This window comes from Centruroides vittatus, unplaced genomic scaffold (genome assembly GCF_030686945.1).
Source record: "Centruroides vittatus isolate TY-2023 unplaced genomic scaffold, ASM3068694v2 scaffold_435, whole genome shotgun sequence".
NCBI classification, from domain to species: Eukaryota; Metazoa; Arthropoda; class Arachnida; order Scorpiones; family Buthidae; genus Centruroides; species Centruroides vittatus.
Window position 1 is genome coordinate 2,102,198 of NW_027122708.1, and position 27,678 is coordinate 2,129,875.

General features: G+C 28.8%; 1 protein-coding gene across 2 annotated transcripts in view; it reads left to right on the forward strand.

Annotated features, from left to right (window-relative positions):
- Window positions 1-27,678, forward strand: part of LOC136989035 (diacylglycerol kinase delta) — a 134,785-nt gene that overhangs the window by 52,110 nt on the left and 54,997 nt on the right. For both annotated transcript variants that reach the window (XM_067287083.1, XM_067287082.1), the window contains exons 7-14: window positions 6,290-6,396; window positions 7,629-7,757; window positions 10,106-10,368; window positions 11,868-11,976; window positions 12,075-12,214; window positions 13,447-13,501; window positions 14,673-14,767; window positions 20,177-20,273. In XM_067287083.1, the coding sequence (XP_067143184.1) occupies window positions 6,290-6,396; window positions 7,629-7,757; window positions 10,106-10,368; window positions 11,868-11,976; window positions 12,075-12,214; window positions 13,447-13,501; window positions 14,673-14,767; window positions 20,177-20,273 (995 nt within the window). The remainder of the gene's footprint in view (window positions 1-6,289; window positions 6,397-7,628; window positions 7,758-10,105; window positions 10,369-11,867; window positions 11,977-12,074; window positions 12,215-13,446; window positions 13,502-14,672; window positions 14,768-20,176; window positions 20,274-27,678) is intronic.

Consider the following 27,678-nt stretch of genomic DNA (forward strand, 5'->3'; position numbering starts at 1 on the left):
ATTATTTCAATGCTAATGTTTAGTTTCAGTTTTTCTTTAATTTATTTTGTTGTAAATGGTTTTACTTTAATCTGATGAAAAAGTTATTGTTATAAGTTACATTTCTGTTCTCTTATCTGTTATATTTGTCTAGTTCAAATTTCAACTTCATCATAATTTTCACTTTTAACGATTATCTTTCATACAGTTTCTGATCTTTTAAATATTTTTTCATTTTTCTAATGTTTAAATTTTAATTATTATTGATTTATTTGCAAGTTTTAATATTTAAAATGGTTGACAACAATATCATTTAATGAAGTATAGTATCAAAAGATCTTATATCTTTATTATTTATTATTATTATTATTATTATTTTTAATTTTTATTGAGGGCACTTCTGACAGTTGATGGTGTTGGTGTGAATTAAAGGGTACCTTTCTGATTTGAGTTAGGTGCTAAGTTTAAGATGGGAAGATGGCAAATACAGGTATTTCTAATGATAATACTTTCATTTCTACTGATAATAGCCAGTGTAGAACAAAATCTGGGTCCTCTCTCTCATTCTCCATTGAAAAGAAGACGATCACCTTTAACAAGAAGTAGCATTGCAATTAAAGTGACTAAGTTGGCAATATAGAAACAATACTTTATATGCCATCTGGAAGTTTCTGTGGTATGGAGAAAAGGGAGAAAGTTTGTGAGGAAGAGAAAGAGATCAATTTTGAAGCAATGTTAGAAGCTTGTGTTGATCTTATAGAAAGTGAAGACTGTTCAACTGAAGTTTTCTTGTATCACATGACTAAGTTAATACAAGCATCACACTGTAAGATAATGGAACAACTATTGGAAGTTAAATCAGATATCAATTTAATTCATCAAGATATCAAAGAATTCAAAGCCAAGATTGATATACTAGAACAGAAAGTTAATAAATTAGAAATGTCATTACCAGATATTGCTAGATGATTGGAACTACAAGAGTACATTGCAAATAATTTATTAAATCTATCGAACCAACATAACTTCATAATATTTGGTTATCCCATGACAGATAATGTGGATATCAGAGAAGCTCTTTTGTTCAGAGATTCTTTGAAACTCAAGGAGATAAAAGATGAAGAAATAACTGGATTATATTTTATACCCTTCTATTATTAAAATAGAGTTAAGTCTCAAAAAAAAAAAAAACAAATATTGTCAGCTTTTTGTAATTATAAAAAAAGGGACTCATGATCAGGTTTTCAAGAACCTATGAATGAATTATGATTAGACTCAAGAAACAAGAGAATAAAGGACAAAAATTTTTATTTTTGTATAGAGGCAAAAAAGAAAGGTTTAAAGGTTAAGGATGATTTTATAATTTTGATGTTAAGGAATGATTTTATAATTTATAAAACAAGACATTTACATATAGCTATACTAATGATGGTGTTCTTGACGCTGTCTTTTTTAGATGTAGAAATCACTTAAATAATTTATTTTGTTCGGCCAAAGATATGGTTAACCAGAGTAGAATAGTTGACTTGGACTGTTTGAACATTCCATTAATTAATGTTAAAGTTATCTGTTGGAATATGCAGGGTGCAAGAAATAAGATTTTTTCAACAATTTTTAAAAAGGTTCTAATGGAATATCATATACAGTACTTGGTTTAGAAGAAACATGTATAATGAAATTTACTGAAATGGAAATTGTGCTCCTGCAAAGTTTATATGATTAAATTTTGGTCCAAGCAACTAAAAAACCTGGTGTAGGTAGACCAAGGGGCAGCATGTTACTATTAAGAAGAAAAACTTTGGGAGAAATTGTTTACTCTCATAGATGTTGGTTTTTGATATTTGCTATGGTCAAACTTGACAGAAGTAATTTTAAGATGTTTCCAAATAGTTATCTGTCAACTTTATACTGCCATACAAAAATATTCTGAATCCCTTTGATGAATTGGAGAAGATTATGAAGAGCTGGTTACATTTTACTTCTTCTTGGTTAATAATTAGCAATTTTAATGCTAAAATAGGAAATGAATGTGACACAAATTATTACAGGAATAACTCAGCTTTCCAAAGTCATGACTCAACAAAAGAATGAATCATGACTTTGGAACTAATAATAAAGGAAGATTATTGTTAAATTTCATTCAAAATTATAACCTGTTTATCTTAAATGGGCACTTTGTTGGAGATTTCCCGGGTTGTTACACCCATATCTCCCATTAGGGAGTTTTGGTAATCGACTATGTTATATATTCGGAATTTTTGTTGGATTACTGTACTAAATTTGAGGTTTCTGAAGTTGATGTGTCTGATCATTTTCCATTTCAGCTGACAATAGGATGGTACTTAAATAATCCATTCTTTGATAGTGTGAAAATATGCTTTTTTCTTTGTCAAAAGAAAAACACGTGTAACAAAAACAACGAAGCAGAAACTTTAATTACGGCAAAAAAAAAATAGCTACAGGTTCTTTTCTAGGATACCAGAATATTTTCTATCTCGACAGATGGAAACAATCGTATGAAAGAACAAGGTTGTACATACAAAATCCCGAATATATATATTATGTGACAAAAGAGAAATAATTAAAATTAATCTTACGCTAATATTAAACTATCAAAAATACGAATAAAGATAAAAACTAAGACTAATATTAAACTATAGTAGGAGAATAGGGGACAGGAAGGAAAAGTAAGAAATTAGATAGGGGGTACCCAGTGTTAGTTCTTGAGATCTTCGAAAAACGGCCCTTTTCTTTGTAATGTCCTTAGCGAAGGTTTTACACAAAGGAACGAGGGTATTTCCTTTGTTTCTTTCAGTTCAATCACTCGTCGACAGTTCGGATTCGATAATTTACCTTACACTCCTTGAATCTATCACAGAGATCCTTAGTCAGTCTCTGAAGCTCTACCTTTTTTTCTTCTGCACGCTGCCAACAATGCACCAGAAGCTGGTCTCCTTCCTTTCTCTCTCGAGTCAGAATTCCGTCTGTCTTAGGTTCACGACCCTTTTGCCCTCTAGTATCGTACTCGTCCCCACAGGGGTCACGCACCCTTTCTTTGTTTTAGGGGATATCTGATGGCCATATAAGGAAAGGAATTTTGGAGACATTCCAAAAAGGGAAGACAATAGACAAAGAAAAGAAAGGGGAGAAAAGCACATGAAATGAAATAAAACTAAAAAATAAAATATATAAATTATATACAAATACATGGCGTACAGCCACAATAGAAAATCAAGGAAAAGTGTACAATCAATTATGAAGAAATATAAATGCGATAGTACTAGCTTTGAATAAAAGATTAGCAATAAAATAAGATCAATTCAGAACATAGCATCAATAGAAGGCCCTGATTCCATTTATACTAAAATAAGTGAAATTTTTAATTATTACATAATTAAAATGAATCCAAATAGAGTTAAATATTATTCTAAGATAGCTCTAAATTTAAGCATCAATGGTCTGACTTAGACCACAGGTTTTCAAAATGTGTGCTGTGGCACCCTAGGAAGATGTGATTTCCTCTTGGGCACCATATAATATTATAAACTTTCCATAATTTTACTTCTATTTTCAATTCAATGTGATAAGACACGACATCTAACAGACCTGGTGCAAATCATTAACTCACTTAATGACAACTGTTTGCAAAAGCACCTACAAATGTTTACCAGATGGCACTCTGCAATAATTTTCTTAATTGTTTTAGTAGTTTGTCAAACTTTCTTGATACTTTGTGTTCGTATATAAACAGCAGTCAGTTGCATGCAATTTCAGTGTTCAATTAGTTTTCGGAAATTGTATCAAATCACGTGACTACTTTACTAGAAAGTTAAAAGAGTTAAATCAAGAAAAAATGCAGTAATTTTTATAAGCAGGAATCAATACAAAGCAATGCTTTGCTAGCATCTTTCATGGTGGCACATATTGCAAAATGTAAGAAACCTCATACCATCGCTGAAGAACGTTCTACTGGCTGCTGTAGATATGGTGAATATTATGATCTGTGAGTCTACTGGGAAGCAGCTTTCAAAAGTGCTTTTGTCCAATAACACACCATCAGTTGCAGAATTCAGCACATAGCAGAGGACATCAATGATCAGTTAATTGAAAAAATAAAAGGAAAGGCATTTGGGTTGCAGCTGGCTGAAGCCACAGATAATAATAATGATGCTCACTTGATTTTCTGTGTACAGTTTATAGATAGCAATAACATTGTAGAAGACCTTTTCTTTTGTAAAAGTATTTGTAATAGTATCACTTCTGGTGCTAAAGCTCAAGTCTTGTTTGAGATCTTTGATACTTTTATATCTGAAAATAATTAAGAATGGACCAAATGCATTGATATCTGTACTAATGGTGCTTGTTCTACGTCCAGCTGTTATGGAAGATTGCAAGAACTTATACAAAGCAAAGCCTCCATGAATATAATGGAGGAAGATGATTTTATTGTCTTTAACCAGTGGTATGAATTTTTCATGGAGAGGCTGAAGAAGATGCAGATTAATTCATATGAAATTGACTTGGAGGGCTTGGAAGAGGTGGAGGATCAGATGCTATCCAGGGAATGGAAATAACTGAGATTATTGGTAATTTGAGAGAGAAAACAGCAGTGGGTCCTGATTTGATTCCAGTTAGTTTTTTTAAAATGGCTGCCAGATGAAGCAATGGACCTTCTTGCTCTTAGTTTTAATTATATCTACAAAAGAGGATTTTTTGGATCCATGGAAGTTTATCAGAGAGGATGGTTTCAAAGTGGAAAAGCGGATAATTCACTCAATCCAATATACTGTGGCAATATGCCACATTAATGTATATATTAGATATAAGTTTAGTTTTAAGTTTTCTTTCTTTTTTGTTCTTCCTTTTGTTTTCTCAAGTTTTCTATTAACATTACTTCCTGTGGGTGGGGCAACCCTTTCCACGAACCAGGTTAACAAAGGGAAGTGAAGGCCCTGAGGCTACTAGAACGATAAGAAGGTTCATTCTTGGGTCGGACTCTTGGTGAAGGTAGATGTGCGAAAGTTACGCTCCTGCTCATCGTCTAAAAGGACAAAGGAAGACGAAGGTGGCTTACAGAAAGCGAAAGGACCCTGCTAACGTAGAGAGAGAGAGAGAGACAACGTCCCTTGTATAAGGAGAATATTTGAAGAGATCCAAAAAAGATTAGCGAGAAACGATTTAGGGTGGTTCCCCACCAGGTGTCAATACCAAACAGAGAACCTGGGTATTCCTTATAACCTCCTCTATCATACTAAAACTTCTTGCTATTCTTCCTTTCCTTTTTAGTTTATAATTTAGTGTAAGGTAGTCGTAAGATAGGTTGTGAATTATCTGCTTTCCCACTTTGAAAAAGCATCCTCTGGCAAGTCTGTCTTTTCTTATTTATCGTGAGCATGTTCTTTTGTTCTGTATTCGCTCGATTCCTTGCCCCAGTTTGGGATATTGTATAATGTTAAGAGTTGAAATCCGAAAGAATCCTGTATATTGCTAATCATGTGAAAAAAAAAGAATTGTTGTTATTTTTTTGTGTACTGCCTCTCATGGGCTATTGTATATTCATGTGACTATCACAATGCAAATGACATCCTAATTTCTCCGACTAAAATTTTTGTCTTTGTTTTCCTTTTTCTCTTGTTTCAACAACCAGTGATATTCCAAAACAATTTTGACATGTGGAGACACCCTTTTATTTGAGGCTCTGCTTCCACAAAAAAAAATGCAAAATGGAAAAAGCATCCTCTGGCAATTTTGTTAATATCATAATTTACAATATGTTTAAGTAAAAATTTATTAAATAAATTAGATCAATAAATGTAAATAAATTAGTCATGTTTATAAAATTTTTCTTGAAAATAGTTGAATAAAATTAAATAGCTAAATATTTTTCATTTTTAATACATTGATTTATTAGGATGTATTTTGAAAAATAGGCCTAAAATTTAAATATGGTTTCATATATCTGATACAAAGAAACATTAAAGAGTTTTCTCTTTGAAATTATTGAAATTATTTCTTAGTAGTTAATATTATTATATTATTTTATTATTTTTACAGGGCAAAAAATATACTGGTAATACCATGAATAATTTTATCATATAAAATTATAATAATAAAAATAGTTTTTATTATGATTTTATTTTAGTGATTAACCATATTGTTATAAATTTTTCATTTTCATATAAATCAAATTTCAAGTCTTAACAAAATACTTGTACTATATTAATTTATTTTTAAGTGAAAAAGTTGTTAAAATTAAATAAATAAATTTAATAATATATACTACTATAAAATATTTTCTATTTCTATATAGTTTGTAAATTTAAAGTCCACAAGAAGTGTGCTATAAGGGCACCAAATAATTGTAAATGGACTACTCTCTCATCTGTTGGTAAAGATATAATTGAAGATGAAGATGGTGTAAGTATTAGGTTGATGTTGATATGATAAAATAATGAAATAATCTGTTTTTTGAAAACTAGTAATTGTTATCATTTAAAAATTATATTCTTATGCTGTTACTTGTCATGATTTAAGTTATAATGAAAGAGCAAAATGGCTTAATGAATTTGAAAATCTCAATATTTAGTACTGATTTACTTGCTTTTCTTTGGTCTTGGGCTGAGAAAATGATAAAGAATATTAATTTAAATATATTCATTAATTTTATACTATCCATGAATCTGTACTGTATAACTTGTTGATATCATATCCAAACATCCACTTTTGGAGAAGGCAGCTATGAAACACATGTTCATATCACCACACTGCCTCATTCTGCCAAATGCTGTGGACTTTTAGACCCTTTGGGGGACTATGGCCTTGCAGCCTAAAAACTGCATGCTATCTCCTCTCCCTCCTCCTTCCCCTCCTCCTTCCCCCTCCTCCTTCCCCTTTCCTTTACCCTCTTTCCTGCCGGCTAAACACTTCATGTACGGCTGATGTCTTTCTTGTATTATGTATGTATGTATGTGTTTTTCTTTCATGTTGTATGTATATTTGTATATTGTACTGTACATTTATGTTACATCACCTGTGAATATTTGCTCTTTTGTTATCATTATTTATTTTCTTCACTACCAGCATCATTATTCTCTCTCTTACTTTGTTAAGCTGTTCATCTCTTATTTCTTTTGTACTTCTACCTGGTTATTCTTAGTTGTACCAGGAAGCTTAATAAAGATTTTTTATAAAAATGTATATCATTTAAATTTGTTTAATCACATAAATAAAATTTTAATTTAACTGTTTATGTAACAGTTAAAGACAATCATATTTTACTCTATTTATCTTCTAACTTGTATGCAAAATCTAATGTTAACTTGTTTCAAATTATTAGTTAATGGTAAAAATGCAAGTTTCAGCAATATTATAATAAAAATATTACATAATACTATTTTATATAATATTATGTCTGTGCATACAAACATCAAATATTTATGCATTATCAATTTAAGCTATAAAGAATGCAAATACCTTAACTTTTAATAATTTTTGTATTAAAATAGTAATCAAAATAAATGAACAGAGGGTACAAATACTAAAATCTTTCTTTTAATTATTGTGTAGTTTATAATTATATATATAATGTTATGTTATTTATTATTGCAGAAAACATTAATATTTCTGATATCTTTAATGTTTTATTACAGAATATTACAATGCCACATCAGTGGTTAGAAGGCAATCTTCCTGTTAGTGCAAAGTGTGCTGTTTGTGACAAAACTTGTGGTAGTGTTCTGCGATTGCAAGATTGGAGATGTCTGTGGTGTAGAGCAATGGTAAATTGTTTAAAATTTTAAAATAAGATTTTTTATATTGCTTATTTATATTTAAACAAAAACAGATTTTAATGTCAGTAATATCTGTAGTATACTTGATTTTGAAGAGCCACCTGGGGTTGAGACAAGTTTGGGATGGAAGTATGTTCAAATGTTGGTGTGATGATTGCCTTAACAAATATAAAATAAATAAGCACAAATAAAGTAATTTTTGCTAACATTTACAAAGAAAGTTACAAATAGGCTCTTCAATATCCATTTGAAACACATTTAAAAGCCAGTTGCTTATCTTTTATTTACTACAGGGAATTAACATATTCTAAAAGTGACAATCAGTATCTAAATAGTTCTGAGTCATTGTATGGAAATGGGAATTACTAAAAATTATCAGCTTTTTCAAGCAGATATGTGTAATAATATTAATTAAAATGTGATTGATGTACAGAAAGTGGGACAAAACTAGAGGTGAGATGTACTGTACTGTACATATACATATATTTGATTGATTTTGGAAAAATGGAACAATTGAAAAATTATTGAAAAAATATTGAAAAACTTTTAGATAATAATACTTAGAACAAAATAATAATTGAAAATTATTTGCATGTCAACTCTGGAAGTGATATTTCAAGATACAGTGGTGCACTCAAGATTTAATCTTGGGGAGCCGAGTTGAATGGGTAAAAAGACTTTTAATGTGAATTCAATAAAATCCCCACCTTATGTGACTGCTAATTCATAAATACAGGTACTCCTCACTTTACGACCGAGTTCCGTTCCAATGACTACGTCGTTAAGCGAATTGGTTGATAAGTGAGGAGCTTGCGTCAGGAATATAGGATCATTGTAAAATTATACAAATTATGCAACAAACTTCAAATTTATTCATAAAAAGACTATTATAGTATGCTATTAGCCTGTTATAGTACTATAAGACAATTATAGTAGGCTTAGTGCACATGTCACCATTCACCACTGATTGACATTCAAGCTGAGAAAGGGGATTCCCCAAATTGCAGGTCGAAACTTGATTGGTCGTAAGTGCGAGTGGTCGTAAAGTGAGGAGTACCTGTAATACAAAAATAGAACACATGACACAATATAAATAAAAAAATGAATTTTAATTAGAAAAATATTTTTGGACAATTTTACTAGTGCTTCTTTTCTTTTTACTTTAGGAGGTGCCAGGACCCCTTGGCCCACCCCTGGGTGCACCACTGTTAAGGTGGACCCAGGTTTGTGGATGGGAGAATTTGGGATAATACTTAACAGAATGTTACTCACTATCAATGTTCACCCTAAAAACTGCGATAAGTCTTGTTTATCCAACATTTTAAAATCACACATTCATCATAAAAAGCAGTGAGAACTCTTTTGTCTAGGTGTCTGCCAATTTCTTTAATTAAGGAAATATATCATCTAGATTTTTTGAGGAAACAGAAAAAAATGCAATATTTTTTTCTCTATCTAACACTTTGGATCATAATTCTCCTTCTTAATAGGGATATTTGGGTCATTTTTTCCTCCCTGGAATCAGTTGCTTCTTTGTTCAAGTCACATCCAAAAGTGAGATTTTGCCTTCAAAATTTTTCATTCTTCCACCCACTTTCCTTCTTGCCAATCATTAAATTGGTTCTCTCCAGTGGAAAAGGACAGTATATGATTGCAAAATATTGCATGTCACAAATGATGTTTGCACTATACATTTAAGGATGAATGATTGCAAAGTTCAGTCTTCAAATAGTATTACAGCTAAAAAATAACTATTACTAAAAATTAATACTAAACAGAGTAGTTTTTCATTACTTTTATAATGAGATTTAAAATGAAAACTTTTAGATAATAATACTTAGAACAAAATAATAATTGAAAATTTGTCATAAATCTTAAGCGCTGCATACTTTTAAATTCATTACAAATTTTAAAAAAGTCCAATGTTATGAAATTATGAAAATCAATTTAAACACATAAAAATGATTACTTTCATTTTTATTACTTGGCTTTGTCAGATAAATATCTCAGAATGTAATTAAAGTCAAATTTTTATTGAATGTAATTAAAATCAAATTGAATATAAATTTTAAAATAATCCAGAAATTTCTTCCTGATGAACATCAGATATTACTTTTTTAAATTTGTACGAGTAATTGAAAATTTAAAGTGTTAAAAACAAATCTATATTTTCTTATTTTTAATATAAAATTAATGTACATTTGATTATATACTAATAAATCAGTAAATAAAAAAAGACTGATTTGTAAAGATTTTGAATTATAACATAGTTTTTTTCAAAATTCATAAATTATGTTTGTTAATTATATAATAGACCAATCTTTTGATTTTTTAAGGTTCATACATCTTGCAAGCCTCATTTTTCGGTGCGATGTCCTTTGGGAGTTTGCCGTGTATCTATTGTGCCGCCTTCTGCATTGCACAGCATAGGAAATGATGAAGCTTGGGAAGCCTTAAGACCAATGGGTTGCAGTCCATTATTAGTTTTTGTAAATTCTAAATCAGGTGATAATCAAGGTGTGAAATTTTTGCGTCGGTTTAAACAGTTGCTCAATCCAGCCCAAGTGTTTGATCTCATGAATGGTGGACCAGGCTTAGGGTATAGTTGAAATTATTTATTAAAATTTTTATTTATGAATGTTGTATTGCTGTATGTTGTTTCCACTATTTTCAGTATTAATATACTATGTATCATCACAATGCTTTTTGCAGTGTCATCATGTTTTTGGATTGTTTTATTTTATTTTAGGTTTAGTTAAATATGCATATGTATTGATTGATAAAGATAAAGCTATTAAATATTTGTTCACTTAATGAATTTTTAATCAAAAATGTGTCATTTTTCTTGATAAAAGATCAAGATATTTTTAATATATAAAAGAATACAAATGATATATACTTTTAAGAATGCTTTAAAACTATATTAGAGATATTTAAATGTATTAAAAAATTTTAAATTATAAATAAAATTGCATTTTAAATAGAATTTAATGTCATTTAGGTAGAATTTTAGGTCCTTATCATAAATAAAATTTATGAATAATTTTTTATTTATGTAGGCTACTAACTGAATGACAACAATTGTTAATGAACAAATAACACCTAATTTTTAAATCTTAGTATATAAATAACTATTTATTCAAAGGAGAGAACTAAGACATATAAAAAGTTAGAAGGCAAAGTAAATGTGTTGCAGTACCTTAATATTTGTTACAGCATTTGATTATGTTATTAAAGGATATGAACTGTAATCCCATTTGAGATCAAAATGTATTTTTATATTTTATCTGGTATCTTGATTCTTTTGAATGAATATGTTTATAAACTAACATTTATTGTGTAGGTATTATTTATTTTATTAAGAACAAATTTTGTTTTTGAAGTGACATTTAATATAAAAATAACTCCAGAAACAAAATAAATAAATATACAATTTTTTTATTAAAGACATTCTATGATTTTATTTTTTCTATCTAATAGTTTTATCTATTTGTTTACATTATGTTTATTAATATACATTTTTTATTTATTAATTAAATTTTTCTTTACTTCTTAGGGGATGTCCATAAATGACAATCCACACTGGAAGGAAGGGAGGGGTTATGAGAAGTTGGACAAAGTCAAACAGGAGAGGAGGGGTTGAACTTTAATGGACATCCATTTTATTTCATTAAATTTTATACAGTTTATGCATTATTATTCATAAAGTGATAAAGGTTTTAATGGGAACTGAGTTTTGTTGGATGTCCGAAGAGAGGAGGGGTTATGGAAACTTGCATGCAGATGTAATTTATGGACAATCCCTTAATGAATTAAATAAAAAAAATATATAAACTTTTTTATAAATGTAGATGATAATCTATGATCAAATTCTATAGACTTTGTATACTTTGCCTTTGATTATAATTATTAACAATATTCATTAAATGAAATTCAAATTTACAATTTTATTATTCACTCTAATTTGTTTTTACATGAAATGAAACATGATATTTAAATTATTGTGTATTAATTCAGAATTTTGCATAGTTTAAAACTTTATTTTAGTATATTTAAAGAATCCAGATAAATATGATTATTTATTTATTTATTTTTCAGTCTTCGAATGTTCAGGGCATTTAATCCTTTTCGTATTTTAGTATGTGGTGGTGATGGAAGTGTTAGTTGGGTTCTCACTGAAATAGATAATCTTAATCTACATAATCAAGTAATTATAAACATTAAAGCATTTTTAATATATTTTTGATTATTATTAATAAACTTAAAAAAAAAAATAATTTTATTTTTATGCATATGATGTATTAGTGTCAAGTAGGAGTGCTGCCATTGGGAACTGGGAATGATTTAGCTAGAGTATTAGGATGGGGTTCAGTTTGTGATGATGATACACAACTCCCTCAGCTTTTAGAAAAATATGAAAAATCGACAATAAAGGTTCTGGACAGGTAACTATATTTAAGCATATTTATTAATAAAATATAATTTTTGTTACTTTAGTTATTTTGCAGGGAATTATTTTGGTAATCTATTACAAAAAGAAACAAACAGTTTTTAAAATGAAAGAAAAAATTTCTGTAGAAAAATGGTTTTGGAGAATCCTAAAATTTCATTTGAATTTAATTTTTAATTATTTTCATAACAGTTTTTCTAAGTTGAATTTTAAAAATCATGGAAAATAATAAATTTTACTCTGGTTACTATTTTAACTGTAAAATTAATCTGTAATTTAAACCCCACTACTTTTGTAATTTATCCATATCACATTTTAATATATGTACAATGCTATAAAGTTTCAGTTTTAATTTACTGAAATTTTATCATTATAAAAATAATTTTATCAACAATAATTCTAATTTACTGACATCAAGATGAATGTGAATAGAAAAATTTATATTAAACTCTAACCATCTAATGCTTTACAAATCTAAGAAAATGGAATTGAACTATGAAAAGAAACAAGAACAGTTTTTATAGTTGTAAAAGTTACATGCATATAGTTGTTTACAGTGTATTATTAAAAGATTATGTTAACTCATTGTAAAGAATCAAATAGTTTATTTGATAATGATGAAAATGATTATTTGATCTGAATATTTTTTTGTCTAAATACATATATTAACATATTAACCTAATAAAGGTAACGTAATAAAGAAATTAATCCTAAAAGCTTTATGCTTTTCATAATTTTGTATAAGAAACAATTATACTGTTTATCATTAGCATTTCTAGTAATTTTTCTGATTATTTGTACTTCACATTTTTAATGAACTTATGTTTAATAAAAATAAAAAAATATTTAATCACAATCATATTGATTTGATGTGCTTTCAAATTTTAAATAATATAAAATAATTTATGAAAATATCCTGTTATAAATAACATGGTTATATAAAATTTTATTTTTTTTAATGAAATAAGTTTAATATATATTCAATTGTTTTTAATGTTATATTAAGTAAGCAGTTTGAAATATATCAAACAAAAATATTTATTTATTTATTTTAATGAAAAGAAACGATGACATTAGAATATCATATGTAAATGATATTTGTATTCTATTAATATGCTTTGAATAAAGTTTATTAATATAATATTTCATATTGGTATTATAATAAATTTTATTGGTAACACTTGTGATTAAAATATATTAATTAAAATTATAACTAATGTTTTTAAGATGGAGCATAATGACCTATGAAGGTACCATGCTAACTTCAAAAAAAGCAAATCAGGTGTGTAAAATTTCATTTTTTTTATTAAAATAAAATTTAGTGTATCTTAATATGTAGTCACTTAATCAACATTAATGCCAAAAATATTTTTAACATTAATACAATAAAAAGTTAATTTTAGATATTTTAAAATAAGAATTTTAGTTGCATAAACACAAATCTTTTAAATAAAGATGACAAATGAATAATATTGAATCTAGAATGTATCTAGAGGTATTTTTCTTCTACAGAATTAAAGTTCTGAAGAAAATTTATATCTAATTTATAAAAAATAAAGTTAGTTAGTTCATTCTTTATACATTTCTATGCAATTTGATCAATCCAATGGACTATAATAACTTATATAACAAATTCTTCTCAGAATCAATGAAAATTAGGTAATTTTAGTTTTTATTTTCCTCCTGTAGGCTAAAATTTGTTTAATGTTTTCTAGGTAGCTAATAAAGATATTAAATAATAATAATTGGTATGTTAGCCAGGAAAGTTAATTTAAAACATTAATATACTTTTATAAAATTATAATTATCTTATGCCAAATTATCTTATCTTATGATTTAATTATAATTTGAGTATTGGTTAATTTATTTGAAATTAAAATTATCTAATGAAATTTATCTTAAATGTAATTTATTTAAGAAATTAATACAAAAATAATAAAAAGCTTTTTAATTTGATAGAATATTCTATCAAATTAAATCTTAATGAAGGTTGTCATCATTCTTTTTTGTTTATGCATATATTGGATTAAAAGTATAGATATCTAAATGTTTTTTTCCAGAGCAATTCTTTTCAATATGATCTGTCTGAATTTAGTTTCTTTTTTTACATTTCTCCTGATTTGATATTTTTGTTTTTAGTCTTATCTTTTAGTTTCTCATGACATTCACCTTAATTTTTTCATTACTTATTTTAATACCATTTTTATGAAGACAATTTCTAAGAAGAGAATTCCCTTTCTATTATTTTTTAATGAATAGGATTTTCGTTTAATTTATGTTCTGTTTTCCTTAGAAGTAGAATTTTGATATATCAATTTCAAAAAATGTTAAAATTAATAATTTTTTAAAATTTCTTACATTTGTTAAAGTTTTCTCTTACATTGAAATATGAGAAGATATCTCTAATTTTAAATATAATTATTAATTATTGCATTGAATAAAATATTTAACAGAATGATCCAATGACAGTTTATGAAGATTCTGTAGTAGCTCATTTGACAAAAATTATTCATTCAGATCAACATTCTGTGGTAATCTCTTCAGCAAAGTAAGTATAATTACTTCTGATTTGGTATATAAATTATAATTTAATATGATTAAATTGCAATTTATTCATTATGTGGCAATTAGTATATACAAGGTGCTGCAGAAAGAACGTTCTGATTTGGCGGAAGCGTTGCTTCGCTCATAATAGGGATACAGCAGTAGGCATGGTCTCTTTTGATCTGTTTGTGCGTGCCATTTGTAGTTACCGTCATGGCATGGAGCGGAGAGCATTGTGCTTTTGTTTTGAAGAGTTTGTTACGAACGATGAATCTGTGATAATGATGCAACGGGCCTTCCGAATACGCTTTCAGCTCGGGCGTCATGATCCGGTTCCGGCTGCACCAACAATTCATTGTTGGGTTTCAGATGTTAGACGAACAGGTTCAGCTTTAAAAAGAAAGAGTCCTGGCTGCCCTAGAAGTGTAACAAGATCAGAAGATGTGGAAGTTGCTAGTGCGAGGGTCTGAAGAGGTCCTTTCCCTTTTTGAATAGTATTGTTTTTTTTATTAACTTTTTAACTTTATGGAAGAATTTGAAGTAGGAATTTTAAAGAGGCCTTTCAAGGTTAACAACCGCAACGATCTTTACGAAATAGTTGTTAAAAAAATATATATCAACAAGAAGGAGAAAATCGTTTGTATTACAGTAACTCGATAGACGATAGATTCAACAAGATGGGAATAAGCGATGTTTTCATTCCCCCTTTGTTGCACGTGACACGTGGCTGCAGCAATAAATCACATAGATCGTCGTCGAACCCGACATTGGACATAAACAATATCGAAATTGTAGACAAAATTGCAATAGTTATTGTCAGCTACACGCTAATTGATGGGTGAGAACTGTCATGTCTATAGAAATTTATATTTTAAGTTCACCTCTGCGAAGCACTTAAGTCTGTAATTTAAACAAACGTCTTAATTCCCGGCGTCCGTACTAGCCAGATCCAGTCATGAACACAACAACAGGTGTGCGTATAAATCCAGACTATATGACAGTTTACACCCCTTGAATTTGGTATAAAAAGAGCTCACACCCCCTTTAAAGAGAGTGACGTCAAGGATACTAGAATAGGACTAATCAACAGCTTTCCTCCGTGCCTTTGACTCTAATTTATGCTGTCGACAACAGATAGCAAGGTAATTTTTGACTTATTATATGGAAATCTCTCTCTTCCCTCAGTTGGTTGAGGTTTAGTTAAGAATAGATAGAGAAAAGGGTTTAAAAGCCTCTCTCTGAATGCGAGTACGAGTACCAACTCCCCTCTAACCGCCTCATTAATAATTCTGTGAAGGATTATTGTCGCGTCTAATACTATTAGTATCATTATTACCATTATTGTCATTATTATTAATATATGTATCTTTTATATAATATCATTATTAAATATGTTTAGAGTCTTAAATATGTGTGATTACTCGAACACGGCCAACACCTTATTGACTTATCCACGACCTCCCACTTGATTTTTGCCCTCCTAAACGGCCATCCACTGACCATGTGAGTGGGACTCACCTCCCCATTGTCGGATAATGGGTTAAGCCTCATCGCTTAACCTCCAATTCTCACACTAGAGCTTCCATACAGCAGTCTCCCAAGCAATCTGCACACAAACACGCAGCTGCATTAAACATGTTTGATCGAAGTCTCTGCAGACTTTTACACAGCTCACTCCACATGCATCCCTACAAAATAATGGTCGTTCAGGAGTTGATTGATAGGGACTATGCAATCTGCAAAACTTTGTGTCAGGATATTCTGCAGAGCATTCCCCCAACAATGGTACTGATCTTTAGTGACAAAGCCCATTTTCATATATCGGGGATGGTCAAACAGAACTTTAGGTACTGGTCTGACAGTAATCCTTGAGAACTCCACCAGTGACCACTCCATAGTCCCGAAAGTTACGGTTTAGTGTGCCTTAAGTGATTTTGGTGTGTGGGGTCCTTATTTCTTTGAAGAGGGTGGTGTTACAGTGACAGTAACGTCAGAGTGCTATTGTCAATTGCTTGAAAATTTTCTTTGTCCATTAGTTTACGGTTTACTCAATGATCATGATCCGGAAGATGTATGGTTTCAGCAAGATGGCACCATGTCGCATACCTCTAGAACAGGCATGTCAAACTCATATGATATTGCGGGCCACATAGTCTATTTTGTATAAGTCGGGGCCGCATGTTTTCAATGTTCAAAAAATTAATAAAATACGGTTTTTAGAATGATTATATTATGTATTTATTAGACTCAATGTATTGTACGTACATAGACATTTTATATTTCATATTATTTTTTAAACTTAAACTATAAATATTTTATATTTTTTATAAAAAACAAAAATAAAAGTTATAATAAAAAATAAACAAAATCACAGTTTAATATTACTTTTTAGAAGATATTTGACAACGTTTTTCACAAAGCGAGTCATCAAAATTTGGTTGAATATATTGAGCTGATGCAATTTTTAAAATTGATGATAAACGTTGATCGGTTAACCTCGACCTTTCTGAATTTTTGTTATTTTTCATTAAAGAAAATAGTTGCTCGCATAAATAAATGCTTCCGAACATAGCCAGTATACGGGTAACAAACGATAACATTTTAGGAAACCGATCTACAGATAAATATGTATAAAAATCTGGAATTCCAACATCCATATATTTTTGCTTCAGCAAATTATCACATTGGATTTCAATTAATTCCATTTGTAAGTTTTCATCAACAGTTTCAATATTGATAGATAGAGGTGAAGTAAAAAGATGAAATTGTAATTCACAGCTTTTAAAATCAGAAAATCTTCGATCGAATTCCGTTTCTAACAATTTACTTTGGTGAGCATATTCTGTAAATTTTAATTTAGGTGATTTAAGCAATATATATTGACAGCTTTCAAAGTGAGACAAGTTTTCTTTTTCTATTTGTTTTCGCCAAAGTGATAATTTTTGTTTGAAAGCGTTAATATTATCAAATAGCGTTGTAACAACATGATTTTTGCCTCGAAGCTTAGGATTAAGTTGATTAAGATGACTTATAATATCAACTGAGAAAGCCAGGTCCTTTATTTATTGTCCATCTTTTAATTCAGCACATTCATAATTTTTTGTTTCCAAGAAAATTATGATTTCATCCAGCAATGTGAAGAATCGTTTTAGCATTTTATGACTCGAAAGCCAACGAACTTCCGTATAATATGGTAGATTGGTGTATTCACATTCAATATCTTCCAGAAAAGAAGCAAATTATGATTATTAAGTCCACGTGCTCGAATATAATTTACAATTTTGGTGACTATTTTTAAAACATGTCCGATATTTAAAACTTTGGAGCGCAGTACTTGCTGGTGAATAATACAATGAAAATGTTCAAAATTATTATTACCATGCTGTTTGCATGTTTGTTTTAATCTTGCAACAACTCCTTTAGTAATACCGGTCATGGTAGGTGCACCCTCAGTTGCGAGACAAACCAACTTTTCCAATGGTAACTTATACTTCTTCAAAACTTCCATAAGTTCATCAAAAATATCAGCTCCAGTGGTTGTATTATGCATAGGAATGATTTCCAAAAGTTCTTCACTTATTTTTAAATTAACATCGCATCTGCGAATAAAAACGGCCAGCTGAGCGATATTTCGAATATCTGTACTTTCATCAATTGCAATAGAGTAGGCTTGAAATGTTGATATTGTTAAATTGTGCTGATTTCTCAAATTATCGGCTATTTCATCAACTCTGCTGGCTACAGTATTTCGACTTAAACTTACACTTAAATTTTTTTTTGTGCTGGACATAATACTTCCACCGCTTTAATTAAGCATTCACTAATAAATTCCCCTTCGGTAAATGGTTTCGATCTGCTTGCGATTAAATGTGATAATATATAACTAACTTTTACAGCAGCTGTATTGTCTTCAACAGATTTAGTGAATACACTTTGTTGTTTTTGAAGGAGTGATTTCAATTCCGACAATTTGTCTTCACGAAGTTTTGCAACATATTGGTCATAGTTTCTTTTATGATTTCTGTCATAGTGCCTTTTAAGATTATATTCCTTGGGAACTGAAATAGAGTTTTTACATATCAAGCATAATATTTTATTCTTGTTTTGGACACAAAAATATTGCAATTTCCATTTTTTTTGAAAATTACGATGTTCCTCTTCAAATGACCTTTTCTTACTCATTGTTCTTGAAGTTAGTCAAATTTGAAATACCTCTTTTCAAATTAAACAAAACGTTTATGACAACTATTTGACGTTACATGAACTTACAAGGTTTACGAGATTTACAAATCACAAAAATTACGACATTTACAAAGTAGATTCACACAAACAGTCAAAGTTCCAAAAGTCACTATTCCTGAACAGATCCGTCGAAAAGACACCTTGCGACGTATACTTCGGATACAGTTACTCGGAACACTCCTCCCGTCACTTGTCGCGGCAATAGTAGACGAAACAACTTATGGTAGAGCACACAAACATCCGCCTTGAAGTTCCAGCAAAAACTTGATTTTCGCGCCAAAACCTTTCCTTTTATACGGATTGTAGCAATTGCTGATGGACCAATAAGCGCATAGCAGTCTTCCACGACATCCGCTCTCCTACGATGTTCGCCGGCCAATCATCGTTCGTAGATTCAAAGCCGCCGCCGTTATCCAACCATCTTTCGTAGCGTCGACCAATTTGAATTGGTTGAACGAAATACGGAATGAACAAACACAAAAAGGGCGGGAATTGTACAGTTCAAAAAAGTTCAAACTTTCCAACTTAAAAAACGTCAAAGCTTGATACTTAAAAATTTTTAAAAAGTCTCGGTGGGCCGCAACCCATGTGTCGTTCCAAATCAGAACGTTCTTTCTGTTGCACCCTGTATTTGTTACAATTGATACTGTGGCAAAATGAATAAAAGACTTGTTCAATCAGATAATTACATTGCAAGAATAATAAATTTATATATATAAAATGTAACCAAAGTCTGAATTATATCATCAAATTTATGCCTAATTGACCAGGTTAATTTCAGACTGAGTTTATAAGAAGATTGATTAAACTAACAGATTTAGATTAAAGGGTAAACAGTTAAGCTGACATCTTAAATCAACATTACTATAGTAGAATTTGCTTATTGTAATTACATATATTGTTATCATAATTAGCATGTTCCAAAACATAAAAGTTAAAATGCACTATAAAAATTTCATTTATTGTAATCAGAATTGTGAAGATGTATAAACTGACATCACAAATTGTTTTTGACATTTTTAAAAAATAGTCAATTTTACAATTATATAAACATTACATATGAAATTATTTATACTAATATTATAGTCTAGAAAATTGAATATAATGAAAAGATATATTATGTAAAACAGTGTTTTAAATGGATCATATTTCTGAATTTTTTTTTTCACAGAATATTATGTGAAACAGTTAAAGAAATTATTACAAGGGTAGGAGCAGCATATGCAACAGGAGATGGTGAACAAGATAAAGATAGTATTTCATATAAAGTAAAGATTTAATATTAGATAATTTGTCTTAAAATTATTAAATTAAGAATTTTATTTTAATAAACATACTTAATCATGAAAGGATGTAATGTATTTGCAATATCTTATAGATCATATAATAAAATATTTTAATGATTTAATGAAAATAATTTAATGATATAGTAAATAAAATTGGTACTCTTCCACTTTATTAGCCACATGCAATGTGACATTGATCATGACCTTTGCATGTGCCATGCAATGTGATGGTGAATAGTGTGTGCTCAATGCTGTTTTTAGTATTGGGAGCAAAGATGTTTCACCCTCTGTGTTCTAGAATGGACTTACAAGAAGGGCAATTTAATGAAAAAACGGGGTTTGGAATTTTTGTGGAATGTAATTTGAAAGGGGGAAAAAAACGAAAAACAAGTTTGAGTTGTACAAAATAAATTAAAGAAATTACCAGTTATGTTAAACAGAATTATTAATGTCTGTTTTGTTATCCATCTAATTACATGCTATATCTAAAGGAAAAATTAACAAACTGGATAACAGAACATATGTTTATATATCTGTGTTTTTATCCATCTATTTATATGCTACACCAGGCATGGCCAACATACGGCTCGCATAATAAATTTATATGGCCTGCGATTAATCTTTCAATATTAGCTATTTAATTTCCAATAATTGGTCGAATGGATTTGTGATAATTCTTTATTTTTTAAAAAAAGTTCCATTGTAGAGATTTACAACTTTTGTACTCATCTGTGTGATAGTGCCAGAATAAAAAAAAATGATAAATTTAAAATATTAATATTTATCATAAAATAATATATATTAGACAGTAATTGAAGATATACAGTAGGGTTTCTCATTTCCTGGTCTTTTGCTTGTCCTGGGATTCCTGGATAAAACTGAACTGTTTCCTATGTGTAGAAATTTTCACAAATAGAAAAAAATTATTAAAATTTGCTGGAAACTGCATACAATGACAACAACAACAAAATGCTTTGAATTGAGTTGAAAATTTAAATAATAAAATGAACATAGATCAAACTTCTAAGTTAGAAGGTAATTTTCATTTTTTAAATAAAACATAATACAAAATATTATTGTAAATTTTTATAAGATTTTGAAAACCAAAGATAGTTGATACTCCGATCACTTAATCTAATTCTTATTTTAGTAATGAAAAGTCTTGCTACCGAGAATGCCCTTTCCGATTCAATTGATGCGATTAGAATCATGATTAATGCATTTAAAAGAAGACAGATGTTATATGTTTTTCACCTGTAACCTGGAAGATTTCTAGTTCGTTTTCGAGATTGTAGTACTTTTTTTGCTGTCTAGTATTCTTGATTTGTCTACCTCGACTACTTTAATAGAAACATCATAGCCCAATAGTTTGGCTGTTCATTTGTCTTTAATAATCAGATTTATGAAGAAAAACTTCATACTTGCAGACTTTGTACTCGTTTGTATCCTTGACCAATTTGCACAATCTGGCATTATGCAGTTATTGAAGCTACTGGGCATGGTTAAAAATTAAGACATCAGCATAAGCACAATTATTCCAGATATTACAGGTTCTGACAAGTAAAGAATTTTGAGAGTCCTGCCACAAATAAGCCACGTATTGATTATTGACCATTTGTGACATGCTAATGAGCGAAAATTTAAAAAACTAATAAGTAGGTTTAAAATTAATAAATGCAAATGTATTCTGACAGTTCATGAGTTAATTATGCTTTCTATTGGCAAAATTTCTTCAAGCTTAACACAAAATAAGATAAAAGTGAATTTTTAAGAAATTTGTGGGATTTCCCGGGTTAAAAAAACAACCGTTTGAGAAACCCTAATATACAGGTGATATTCAATTTAACTTAGTCATTTGTGTGCTTTGTTAGAAATATAATACTAATATATTTAAACATTTATATATATACTATATTTAATTTTTAATGATATAGTGGTTAATAATTATTTTAAAGATTTAATTATATTATTATTTTAAAGACTATTAATTATTTGAAGATATATAATTATTTTAAAGAATTACAATTATTTCAAGATTCACAATCATTTTAAATTTCAATTAATGTTAATAAATGCCTAATTTTATAAACCATAAAAATTTTTGTTATTCAAAAACAACCCACAACATCTGTACTTGATATGAACTGTTTGATGTTTGGCGGCGATGTGAAACCCCACTCTTTTAGGCGCAGTTTGCCAGTGTGCACTCGAGACCAAGCAATTTGTTATTTTTGTAGTCAAGTGGGCATGAATCAAGTGGATTGTGGCAATTGATGACTGAAAATGCGTCCAGGCTGTTTGTAAAACGAAATAATTGTTTTATTTGCAAAACAACCCCTTCAAGTTCATTCTATAAATTAAATATTGTTTCAATTGATTGCAAAATACAGTTTGGTTCGATTGATTTATAAAGTATGCAATTATATTTTAATTAAAATAATATTGTATATTAGAAAACTTCTTCACTCTAGGGATGGCTTCAAAAAACGAAAAATTGGTCTTGAATGCTCTATATTTAATGATGAATGGAAGTGGGAATATTTTTTTCATTCTGTAATGGAATGCGGAGTGTACCGCATTCCATTGCAAGATGAGTGTTTCAATAGATGTATAACATACATCAGATCCACGTACAGATCACTTAAGACTAGAATTTGTGACTGCAAATATGATGTGTCCAAGGGAAATATATTACTGCACTAGCCCAGTATGCTACTGAACCTGGGGTTTCTCCATGTTGGGATGAAGCTACTCTTTTACACAGGGCCTTTGACTGACACGACTTACATTCGTTGGAGGCTCTTGAGATTTATATAGAGGGTATGAAGGTTGCATTAACTCCAACTATATTTTGGTTCCACAATCGTGGAAGTATTATTTACAATGCCACAAAGCATAATGATAATTTTTTGCGTAATTATGTATTTATCTTTCTGCAATGTAAAGGAAACCCTTTACATTGCAGAAAAATAAATACATAATTACCTTACTGAACATCGTTTATGGGTTAAAACATCAGACTAACTTTTACAATGCCATATAATATATAATAATAATGAATTTAATTTATTTATAGCTTTATTTAAAATAATTAATTTATATGTTGTAAATGTAATGATTTTTGTATCAAACATCATTTAAATATTTAAAAATTGGAACACAGTTATATTCGATGGTTAGAAATTTTCAAAAGATAGAACTGTTTTTTGTGTTTCATACATTCCTGATGAGGCCTCTAAAAGATGGCCGAAAATGTTCGAGCATTAAAGTTTATTTGTTCATTTTATTGCTGGAATTAATGTTTAGGTGTCAAGTTGTTTGTTTACATTTATTAATAAACACATTCCATAATAAAATTTTGTTTACTTAAATGAATCGTTTTTGTATTTAACATTTTTAAATTTTAATATTCCATTCGGTCCGTGAAAAAAGTTTTTTTTCCAATTTGGCCCAGGGCAAAAACTGTTGGCCACGCCTGTGCTATACCTTAACTAAAAAGAAATAAAGTGGATAAGAACATAGACATTAATAAGTGTGTTTTGTTATCCATCTGAAGATTTTGCATGCTAGGCATAAAAGAGAAGCAATCAAACTGGGAACAAAACATACTCTGTTCTTTTTTTTTAGTGTAAATTTTAAGAGCTTCTTTTGTTAACTTAGTAATGTTCCAATTGTCATTTTTTTGAAGTTCACTGAATTTTTATATATATATATCATTTATCTGCATCAAATTAAGCACAATCTTTCATTCAAAACTATCAAATTTAAATATAAATATAAATTTAGGAAGGTTCAGAAGTTAACAATATTTTCACAGATTCAGAATTCAAAAGAAATTTAAACAAAATTTAAGTTAATGATAGCAACATTTAATCACATGAAGACAGCATTCATTTCTAACAAAAAATAATGTCATATTAATTTACATAATAGTTATGTATGTTTGTATAATAATTGAGAGAATGAACTTGTTAACGAATGAATAATGCCCATTATTGCAAGCTTTAATATAAAAATAACATATATGCTTGGAAAAGGAGGGAAAAGAAATTGAAATCAGATAGATTAATGAGATAAAGCTTATTCAGTATTTCATTTGCTTTAACTTAAACTTTTCTTTAATTTATGTAGGTCTCTTTGAAATGAGAGTGTTATATAATCTTCAGTATCATCTTTTAAGATTTTTTAATGTTTGAGATATATATTATTTCTTTTCAAACTTTCTCTTTTTTTCACTATTTTTTCTAGAATACTTATAATTTATCTTCTTAAAGTATTGAACAGAATGGAAACTTTATTTCTTTCAAATTATTCTATTATCTTTTTTAAAGTATGATGTAATACTTAATACTAATATTAATTTAATATATCTAACTTTTCAAACCTGTCAATCATTTTTGTGGCTAACTATATGGAAACGAAGAAGGTTTAAAAATTAACTCATCATTTATTTTCAGATTAAGTCTAAGCTGTAAATTATCATCTAGTATCATTATCTAATCTAACCATATCAACTAACTTTTTTCAATTTGTACAGAGTTTAATCATATTATGATTAATCTCTGTACAAATTGAAAAAATTCTATTTTATACTTAATTGGATTTTCAAAAGTAAACAACATATAAATATCTGTAAGTATATTACTTTATCTGAAAGAAATTTATAGGTTAAAAACTAATACATTTTTAGTAAGTATTTTTCTTTTTCCACAACAAATTCAAATTTTATACTTACATATGGTTAATGAAATTATTATTTAGAGATTAAAATTTAGGGCTAAGAATTTTTGAAAAAGTAATGATTATTCTTTAGGACTATTTTAAAATTAGTAATGTTGGATCGAATGTTTGGCTATATTCAACCACAAAGTAACTGTTCAGAACTTGGCCAAATACTAAATACACGTATTTGATATGCAGACTGAATACTTCCTCTAAGCTATTTGACTGAATAATCTCATTTTAGTTGAGAGAGAGAGAGAAAGGGGAAAAAATGAAACAGAATAAAATGACAAGTACATTTAAAAACTCAGATATTTAAAAATATTATTATTTATTCCTTTCTGAAACAAATTAATAAATGATCTTGAGCAAATAATATTTATTAATAATTACAAGCAATTACCACAGAAAAACTGGAGAGGAATACAATACACCACCACAGTACACACCATCTATTCTAGCACTAGGTTACTTCTCTGAAAAAACTAACATTTTCAATCTTATCCTAAGATCTTCTTCAGGTATTATTCGAAAATGGAACAGATGATATTTCTGCCAAACAACTTAGAGAATTAGAAGCCCTCGAGATCTTTAAAGCTGACCAACATGGATACTGCATTAATTATAAAGAAGAGAAATACATTTCTCATGCTTGGCAAGTGCAATTTGATAAATGTTTATGATTTAATTATGTCAACAACTATATGCATCTGATTAGTAGTTTCATATTTGAAGTACATTTTGTCCTTTAGACTGTTCCATTTTTTAAATAATACTTGAAGATCTTAGAAAATTGAAAATTGAAAAATGTTAGTTTTTCCAGAGAAGTAACCTTGTACTGGACTAGATCAAAGTACTGTGGTGGTATATTTTAATAATTACAATTCAAAAGTGATAAATTGTAGTGAAGGAATAGTAATGCTTCTGTATTCATAAAAAGCAAGTGATTTTGTTGTTATCATAAATACCTCCAGCTTTGTTGAACATATTGTATGTACAGTACACTAAATACACTACTTAGTCGGGCTGCCAAAAAACAATGAATCTCAATGGCAAGATTTAGTTTTTACTTTCCTGGCTGTTATTTATACATGACAAGGGAAAGTATTGGAACTATGTCAAATTTGACCCTCTGGGTTTTTGCAAATCTCCACATTATGAGACCAAAGAAGTCAAAAAAATTAAAAAAAATTCTGTGAGGGTTGTGTATGTGTTGGTTTCTATTTTGTTTAGTATCTTAGGATGATGATATGAAATTTGGCCTGGTAGCTTGTGTATAAGGAGCATTGATGATGATAAATTTTGGTGGTTAAAGGTCAAGGGTATCAGGAGATAGAAGGGGATCATGTGTCATATTTCTAGAGGGGTCAGACTTAATAAAGATTTTGCTTGTTATTAGCATTTACAATTTTTTTTTTATAAAGCTCATCCTTACTCTCAAAGTTAAGCTTTTTGCCATTATAAAATTATTAAAAATATAAAAAGTTTTTTTATAACAAAATATCATAACAGGTGGTGCCACATAGAACTTTATTTATTATTACTAATAATATAAATGTTATTTTTTCAATGAAATCTCATAACAGCCAGGAAAGTTATGCAACTCATTGCTGGATTTTTACCTTTTGTTACTTAGTGATAGTTTTTAAAAAATAAAAACCATATATAATTTTTATTATTGAATAGAAGATACTGTCCTTTGCCTTATTCTATGGCTTAATCTAAGCCTTCTGTTTCAGGTAGTTCCTTATAAACCAGTTGATATTCAGCCAAACATCAGTATTCAGTAGTCAGAAAGACAATAATATTCAGTATTCAGCAATAGTTACATCTTATTAATTATTTAGTATTTGGCAAAAACACTATTTGTTCCATCCCTAAAAAGTAGGCAAGAAGAATAAACTCTATTTCAAATTTGTTATAGAAAAAACTATTTGATAAACATTTTGAATTTGATTACATAGTTTTTTTTCTTTTAAAAAGTTCTTCAACAAGTTTAGTTTTTTAGTAGATTATGTTTAATATAAATATATTTTTCTATATTCAAAAAGTTTTTACAATTTTTACAGTATTAACTACAGGTATCTCTCATACAACATGGCATTTCTACAATTCGGTTTCATTCTAACACAGTTTGAAAATTGGAGATATCTCTATACAAAATGTCACAATTTTTAAGTGCAAACAATCATCTGATATTTTTTTATTCAATCAAGCATGCATATTGTCTTGTATTTGCTCTTGAATTTTGGAATATTGAAATTTTCAATGTTGTTTCATACCTTCACCCAGTTTCCTTTAAAGAGAACTGATTGTACAATTTTTCTTCTTCCCTATCCTAGCTTCTTGTTCTAGCTTTCCTATAAACCAGATGTCTCTGTTGTTGGTGATAGTGCTATAAATGACTAAAGACTGTCGCTGTGTTTTGTTTTTATAGATTAAATTAAAAGTTACTACATAAAAATTAAAAATTTTTAATGATCTCAGGCAAACACAAGCAAATGAAAATATCAGATTTTATAAAAAAAAAAGTAGAGAAAAGAGGAAAGCTCAGATGATGATGATATTTTGCTAAAAAGAAAATATCCTCATTTAATGATGATTAATAGCGAAGAAAAAATTAATATTAACGTGCAATACATTTGATTGTTAAATAATTATTGAT